General features: G+C 43.5%; 1 protein-coding gene across 1 annotated transcript; it reads right to left on the bottom strand.

The window, feature by feature from the left end:
• Positions 1 to 351: 351 nt before the first annotated feature.
• Positions 352 to 2,245, bottom strand: LOC130283817 (E3 ubiquitin/ISG15 ligase TRIM25-like). Its single transcript, XM_056533336.1, has one exon. It carries the CDS (start codon positions 2,044 to 2,046, stop codon positions 553 to 555), a length of 1,494 nt encoding a protein of 497 aa, XP_056389311.1. The 5' UTR covers positions 2,047 to 2,245; the 3' UTR covers positions 352 to 552.
• Between the last annotated feature and the right edge of the window lie 6,703 nt (positions 2,246 to 8,948).

Here is an 8,948-nt window from a genome sequence, read left to right on the forward strand (position 1 = left end):
GATTTGCCTTTAGGAACCAACTAGAGCAATTTAAAGGGGTATTCCAGGCAAAACCTTTATATATATATATATATATATATATATATATATATATATATATATATCAACTGGCTCTGGAAAGTTAAACAGATTTGTAAATTACTTCTATTAAAAAATCTTAATCCTTCCAATAGTTATTAGCTTCTGAAGTTTTCTGTCTAACTGCTCAATGATGATGTCACGTCCCGGGACGTGAGTCATCAGAGAGTAGTTAGACAGAAAACAAAAACTCAATTTCAGAAGCTAATAACTATTGGAAGGATTAAGATTTTTTAATAGAAGTAATTTACAAATCTGTTTAACTTTCCGGAGCCAGTTGATATATATATAAAAAAAAGTTTTGGCCTGGAATACCCCTTTAAGAAATTAAAGCTGAGCTGTGATTGGTTGCTATGGGCAAATTAGTTTTTGTCCTTAGATCAATAGATCTAGGACAATTCTCATGACTTAAAAAAATTAAATAAATGGTTTTGCTCTACATCTCCCCTTTCAGAATCATGGTTGTTCACAGAACTATTTGCTTACGATCTTAACCCAGGCGTCGTCTTCCACCCAGAAAGCAGCATGAAGAGGGGCTTTAAAGGTGGTCTTGTAAGTGTACAGGTGGCAGATGGGGTCACTGAGTTGATAGAAGGACAGTTGACCGGCATCATGGTCCAGATATATTAAATATCTCTGACAGGAATACTCCACGTCTATGTGGATTACTTCAGAGTTATGTTTCACTGTATACTTATTCTTATATTTCTGCAGACCCCAGGACTGGTCATTAAACCCGAGGAAGGAGTGAGAGCCTTTCCTTTCTATAGTCGGATAGGCCACCCCGATCATCCAGTCCCCACAATTACTTGTCTCTACCTCCCACGAATGCCGACCAGAAGGGAACCTCTTGGTGCTAAGCACCTGAACACAATAAAATCTTTCCGGTGTCTCTGGCCGGCGGAGGTTTATGTCTGAACTGCTGGCAGTTTTTAGGTCTCCAGAGATGTGTACGTAATCTCCAGCTGTGTTCACATCAAATAGTATCTCCGAGGCCTCCAACACGTGGAATTCATCCACTGCATTTATATTATTTACGATTTTAGCCAGATTTCTGTGCAATGTCATCGAAATGAGAAGTTCATCCAGACTGTCTACTTGGTAGAAGCTTTCATTGCTCATCTTTCTATCACAGCCATTTGTCAATATATCGGAGTTTGGCCGATGGCCTCTTAGGACAGTTAATGGATCGGTCATCTGACAACGCTTCTCAGTATCGGATATTTGCCTTGATAACTTCTCCAGTTTCATTTGCAGCTCTTGGACCTGTTCAGACAGAGACTGTATAACTTGGTCTTCTTGCCTTAAAACCTCTTTTAATACTCGTCTTTCTAGAGCCTCTAACTGCGCCCTTAGGTCAGTAAAGAGAAGGGTTACTTGGTTCGTAATGGATTTCACTTTGTCCTTCACGTTGCTCATTTCTTTCTGAAAGTCCTTAATTCTATTTTGAGTCCTCTCGCTCCTTAATATGCGTTTTTTCAACAAACTCCTGAGTTTCTCCTTTTTTTTCTCAGAAGCAATTTGAAGTAGTTCCACCTGGTGTCCTTTATGGTCTCCAATGAGAAAGCAGGAGGTACAGACAATGGAGTCGTCTTCAGGGCAGTAGTACTTCAGAACCTCATTGTGGACTGTGCATTTTTGGCAGCGTATTGAGGTGGTGGGCTCTAGTAACACATGATCTGGTGACTTGTTGTGGACGTTCAGATGTTTCTCACACAGAGAAGCTTCACAAATAAGACATGTCTTCGCAGCATGTGCAGGGATCTGTATGCAGTAAGTGCACAGGACCTTGGCCTCTTCTTGTTTGATCTTTTTCCTACCTTTTGAGCATTGTTCATTTTCTTGCATGCACTCTGCTTTTTCACTGCGGCATTCACAGATATGTCCACATGTTCGTGTACGTAGTTTGGAACAAAGGTGTAGACAGGTGGAACAGGTCTGGTCTTCGCAGATTGCAGCAGATTCCATGGCGGCAGAAACATCTATCTAGACAGTGTTCTTCTGCGCTCTCACTAAATATACTCTCGGACTCGTTTTACCAGATTCACCGGGAAATTTCTAACAGGCAGACAAACTTTCCCTTTATGAACCAACTTCCCCCAAGCATTACTAAAACACATGACACATGAGAAAGATTTTTCCTTCATATTTGCATAGTCCAAAAGGCACAGATAAGTCAGCTTCCAGTCAAAATGAGATGCAGATGTATCTAAAGCACTGGCCAACCATAACTTAATGGCCTAAATATACCGTATTTTTCACCGTATAAGGCGCACTTTTTCTTGGGGGGGGGGAAAGTTGGTGCGTCTTATACGGCGAATACACACCTATCGCGGCGGTCCCTGCGGCCATCAATGGCCGGGACCCGCGGCTCATACAGCACATCACTGATCGCGGTGATGCCCTGTATTAACCCTTCAGACGTGGCCGTCAGAGCTGACCACCGCGTCTGAAGAGAAAGTGACATTAACCCGGCTACATCAGGAGGGACCGTACCTGCCTCCTCGGTTTCTGCTCTGTGCCGGGATCTTCTGCATGGCCGGTGCTCTCATTCGTCGTCATCACGTCGTCGCGCATGCCGCCCCGTCATCCAATAGGAGCGGCGTGCGTAGCAACGTGATGGCGGCGATGGAGAGCGAGGATACCGGGCAGCATAGACGTTCAGGAGCGACGGGTACACCCCAGGGACGCGGCGACAGCGATGGAGGGCGACATCGAACGCAGCAGTGATGGGTCCAGAGTGGCGGGGACAAGTGAGTACTACCTCCTATACCAGGGGTCTTCAACCTGCGGACCTCCAGATGTTGCAAAACTACAACTACTGGCATGCCCGGACAGCCAACGGCCGTCCGGGCATGCTGGGAGTTGTAGTTTTGCAGCATCTGGAAGTCCGCTGGTTGATGATCACTGTGACCTATACTTTACATTGTATTCTAGATTTTCCTCATTTAAAATTGGGTGCGTCTTCTATGCAGGAGCGTTCTATAGGGCGAAAAATACGGTAGTTAGCAAGTGACTACATACAGGTCATTTTGCTAACTTATTTGTAAGTTTTTACTCAAACTCTTAAGTGCAGCAGATCACACTTTAGGGTGCAAGAAAAAAATAAGCATATGTTCAGAAAATTACCCAAACATAGTCACTAGCTGAGCATGTTCAGCCATTAACCCCTTAAGGACCCAGACCAAATATACCTTAAGGACCCGGCCATTTTTTGCACATCTGACCACTGTCACTTCAAGCATTAATAACTCTGGAATGCTTTTACTTATAAATTTGATTCCAAGATAGTTTTTTCGTGACATATTCTACTTTATGTTAGTGGTAAAATTTTGTTGATACTTGTATCATTTCTTGGTGAAAAATTCCAAAATTTGATGAAAAAATGTAAAATTTTGCATTTTTTTTTACTTTGAAGCTCTCTGCTTATAAGGAAAATGGATATTCCAAATAAATTATACATTTATTCACATATACAATATGTCTACTTTATGTTTGCATCATAACGTTTACATGTTTTTACTTTTGGAAGACACCAGAGACTTCAAAGTTCAGCAGCAATTTTCAAATTTTTCACCAAATTTTCAAAATCGGAATTTTTCAGGGACCAGTTCAGTTTTGAAGTGGATTTGAAGGACCTTCATATTAGAAATGCCCCACAAATTACCCCGTTATAAAAACTGCACCCCTAAAGTATTCATAATGACATTCAGTAAGTGTGTTAACCCTTTAGGTGTTTCACAGGAATAGCAGCAAAGTGAAGGAGAAAATTCAAAATCTTAATTTTTTACACTCGCATGTTCTTGTAGACCCAGTTTTTGAATTTGGTAATAGTGGTAATAGGAGAAAAAGCCCCCAAAATTTGTAACCCTATTTCTCTCGAGAAAGGAAATACCTCATATGTGTATGTCAAGTGTTCGGCGGGTGCAGTAGAGGGCTCAGAAGGGAAGGAGCGACAATGGGATTTTGGAGAGTGAATTTTTCGGAAATGGTTTTTGGGGGGCATGTCACATTTAGGAAGCCCCTATGGTGCCAGAAAAGCAGAAAACCCCGACATGGCATACCATTTTGGAAACTATACCCCTCAAGGCACGTAACAAGGGGTCCAGTGAGCCTTAACATCCCACAGGTGTTTGACAACTTTTCGTTAAAATCGGATGTGTAAATGGGAAAAAAAAATTCACACGAAAGTGCAGTTTTTCCCCCAAATTTACCATTTTTTACAAAGGGTAATGGGAGAAAATGCCCCCCCAAATTTGTAACCCCATCTCTTCTGAGTATGGAAATACCCCATGTTAGGACGTAAAATGCTTTGCGGGCGAACTACAATGTTCAGAAGAGAAGGAGTCACATTTGGCTTTTTGAAAGCAACTTTTGCTGAAATGGTTTTTTGGGGGCATTTAGGAAGCCCCTGTGGTGCCAGAACAGCAAAAAATACCCACATGGCATACTATTTTGGAAACTACACCCCTCAAGGAACGTAACAAGGGGTCCGCTGAGCCTTAACACCCCACACGTGTTTGACGACATTTTGTTAAAGTTGGATGTGTAACTGCAAAAAAAATTTTTTTTTTACAAAAATGCAGTTTTTCCACTAAATTTTACATTTTTACAAGGGGTAATAGGAGAAAATGACCCCCAAAATTTGTAACCCCATTTCTTCTGAGTATGGAAATACCCCATGTTAGGACGTAAAATGCTCTGCTAGCGAACTACAATGCTCAGAAGAGGAGGAGCGCCTTTGAGCTTTTGGAAAGAGAATTCGTTTGGAATGGTAGTCAGGGGCCATGTGCGTTTACAAAGCCCCCTGTGGTGCCAGAACAGTGGACCCCCCACATGTGACCCCATTTTGGAAACTACACCCCTGACAGAATTTAATAAGGGGTGCAGTGAGTATTTACACCCCACTGGCGTTTGACAGATCTTTGGAACAGTGGGCTGTGCAAATGAAAAATTTAATTGGACCAATGTTCCGAAAATCTGTCAGACACCTGTGGGGCGTAAATTCTCACTGTACCCCTTATTACATTACATGAGGGGTGTAGTTTCCAAAATGGGGTTACGTGTGTCGGGGGTCCATTGTTCTGGCACTATGGGGGCTTTGTAAACACATGTGGCCTTCAATCCCGGACAAATTTTTTCTTCAAAATCCCAATGGCACGCCTTCTCTTCTGAGAATTGTAGTTCGCCCGCAGAGCACTTTACATTCACATATGGGGTATGTTCTTACTCAGAAGAGATGGGGCTACAAATTTTGGGGGGGCTTTTTTCCTATTTTCCCTTGCGAAAATGAAAAATTTAGGGCAACACCAGCATTTTAGTAAAAAAAATGTTTTTTTCATTTTCCCATCCAAATTTAAAGAAAACTCGTCAAACACCTGTGGGGTGTTCAGGCTCACTATACCCCTTGTCACGTTCCGTGAGGGGTGTAGTTTCCAAAATGGGGTCACGTGGGTATTTTTTATTTTTTTTTTGCGTTTGTCAGAATCGCTGTAAAATCAGCCACTCCTGTGAAAATCACCAATTTAGGCCTCAAATGTACATAGTGCGCTCTCACTCCTGAGCCTTGTTGTGCGTCCGCAGAACATTTTACGCCCACATCTGGGGTATTTCCGTACTCAGGAGAAATTGCATTACAAAATTTGGGTGTCTTTTTTTTTCCTTTTACCACTTGTGAAAATAAAAAGTATGGGGCAACACCAGCATGTTAGTGTAAAATTTTTAATTTTTTTACACTAACAGGCTGGTGTAGCCCCCAACTTTTCCTTTTCACAAGCGGTAAAAGGAAAAAAAAGACCAAGCAAAATATGTAGTGCAATTTCTCCCGAGTACGGAGATACCCCATATGTGGCCCTAAACTGTTTCCTTGAAATACGACAGGGCTCCGAAGTGAGAGAGCGCCATGCGCATTTGAGGACTAAATTAGGGATTGCATAGGGGTGGACATAGGGGTATTCTACACCAGTGATTCCCAAACAGGGTACCTCCAGCTGTTGCTAAATTCTCAGCATGCCTGGACAGTCAGTGGCTGTCCAGAAATGCTGGGAGTTGTTGTTTTGCAACAGCTGGAGGCTCCGTTTTGGAAACACTGCCGTACAAGACGTTTTTAATTTTTATTGGGGGGGGGGGGGACAGTGTAAGCGGGTGTATATGTAGTGTTTTACCCTTTTATTATGTGTTAGTGTAGTATAGTGTAGTGTTTTTAGGGTACTTTCGCACTGTCGGATTACGGTGAATTTCCCACTAGGAGTTTGCGCTGCGGCGAAAAAAACATAACTTTTGAATTTTTCCATCAATGTAACAGTATGAGGCCTTAATTATTTTGCGTTAAGGGATGTATTTTTCTATGCTATTTTGGGGTTGGGAGGGAAATCCCTATCTATGTCCAAGGGAGGTCTGAGCAATGGATATTGATTATAAGTGCTCCAGGAAGCAACATGACGCAGCACGCTGTGTAAGTAATGTTTTGTATACAAGGGTCACCTATCACACAATACATACAACTTACTGGTCAATATATTTTTTGGGTGGCATACAGACTGCAAAAAAAACTGCAAATCTGACTTTGCCTTTTCTCTGTTTAACTTTATTCGATGGTTTAGAATAAATGTGGCAAAATCTAATATTTATATGTTTTTTGTTTTTTTTCCACTTTTTAAAGTGTATCTGTTCTTTCACCTGCCTGGTTTTGTTAGATTAACCCTTTTGACTGGTGACAATGAAATTTTAGTGCTCTCACTGCTCTTATTGGGGGAGATTTATCAAAACCAGTGCAGAGGAAAAGTTGCCCAGTTGCCCATACCATCCAATCAGATTGCTTCTTTCATTTTTCAGAGGCCTTTTCAAAAATGAAAGAAGCGATCTGATTGGTTGCTATGGGCCACTAGACAACTTTTCCTCTGAACAGGTTTTGATAAATCTCCCCCATTGAGCCCACGAGTGACCCTTCCATGGTGCACAGCTATTGCTCTTTCTCCATATTAAAGGGGTACTACCGTGCTGACAACTTATCCCCTATCTAAAGGATAGGAGATAAGTTGCCTGATCGCGCGGGGTCCCATCGCTGAGGACCCCCGCGGTCTCGCACGCAGCACCCCGCTCTCATCAGGCCCCAAAGCGAACATCCGCTCTGGGTCTGATAACGGGGCCTTTGATCGTTACATCACAGCTCCGCCCCCGTGTGACGTCACGCTCCGCCCCTCAATGCAAGTCTATGGCAGGGGGCGAGACAGCTGTCTTGCCCCCTGCCATAGACTTACATTGAGGGGCGGAGCGTGTCGTCACATGGGGGCGGAGCTGTGACATCACAATACTCCGGCCCCGTGATCGGCAGTCATCAGACCCGGAGTGATGTTCGCTCCGGGGCCTGATGAGAGTGGGGTGCTGCGTGTGAGATCGCGGGGGTCCCCAGCGGCGGGAGCCCGCGCGACCAGGCAACTTATCCCCTATCCTTTAGATAGAGGATAAGTTGTCAGCACGGTAGTACCCCTTTAAGGGCGCAGGACCAGAGCTCCGCTTTTTGCCAGTTGTACACACACAGGGATTTATTAATTTTACTTTTCTGGCCAATCACAGCAGATGCACCTCTCTGCTATACCATAATATAGTGCTGGTGAAAGTGCACTGAACAGGCTGGCATTGTGCTTAGCTGATGATTTACAATGTACAAGTACTATAGATGGCGTATGGATGGTGAAAGCAATCGAGTAAAGATGAAATAAACAGCAGCAACACATGAAGAAATGGATTACACTATACATTGAACTGCTGCTGCTGCTGATGATGACAAGCTTCTAGACTAAAGGAAAGGGACATACAGCAGTAGGCAAACTGCTATTTACACAAGGGACAGCTGCCCTGAGCTTTATGGATGGTGAGAGATAGGCGGGAAGCCTTGATTTACATTTCAGGATCATCTTCCGCAAGGAGCCTGGCTCAGCTTGCAGGTACACTTAAGGTGACGATCGTTTCGCATGACTAGACGCTTCTTCCGGGCTTGCTAGCATCACTCCATAATGGTAAGTGTATATATACAGAAAATTCCAAAGTTACCACAGTGATAAAAACTACAAAATACACATACAAATGAAAAAAGAATACAGAGCAGTGATTCATAGAGCTCAGATTGTTGCGTATGTTTAGTCCAATGGGACAAAGGGCATTAAATTGCATAGTCCAATATGCAGGGCTGGTGCAAGGATTTTTGCCACCCTAGGTAAAACCCCATTTTGCCGCCCCTTGGCTCCACCCCTTTGGTCCCACCCCTTGGACACCCCTTTTTTGCACTATACTGTTACTAAATAAAAGTTAGTATACAAAAATCAATATTCCTACATACAGTGACAATATAGAAGTAGACCATTTAAGTGATTACAGTTACATGTAGGTGACGTCTTCTCTTCTCTGACAAGACGCTTTTTTCTTCCTGCCCGAGGCATCATAAAGAATTCTCCAGCCAAAACTCCTCTTCACTGAATCTGCCGGACAAACATTTTAGACTCCTCATTCCAGCATAATTCTTACCTCCATACAAACTATCCATGTGTATTGCTCCACACAGTAATAGTCCCCACTTAGTTCCCCCAGATAGCAGGCCCCCTCATATTGCACCCATGTCACTCTCTCATTGCCCCCATGCCCCCTCACATTGCCCCCTTACCCCTCTCACATTGCCCTCATGCCACGCTCACATTGCCATCATGCCCCTCTCACATTGCCCTCATGCCCCTCTCACATTGCCCTCATGCCCCTCTCACATTGCCACCATGCCACTCTAACATTTCCCCCAAGCCCCCTCACATTGCTCCTTGCCAATCATATTGCCCCCATGCCACTCTCACATTGCCCCATGCCCCTTTCACTTTACCCCA

Source organism: Hyla sarda, chromosome 8, assembly GCF_029499605.1.
Source record: "Hyla sarda isolate aHylSar1 chromosome 8, aHylSar1.hap1, whole genome shotgun sequence".
Classification (NCBI taxonomy): domain Eukaryota; kingdom Metazoa; phylum Chordata; class Amphibia; order Anura; family Hylidae; genus Hyla; species Hyla sarda.

Excerpts from the sequence above, each read along its gene's own strand:
- LOC130283817 (XM_056533336.1), bottom strand. The coding sequence starts at position 2,046 with ATGGAATCTGCTGCAATCTGCGAAGACCAGACCTGTTCCACCTGTCTA.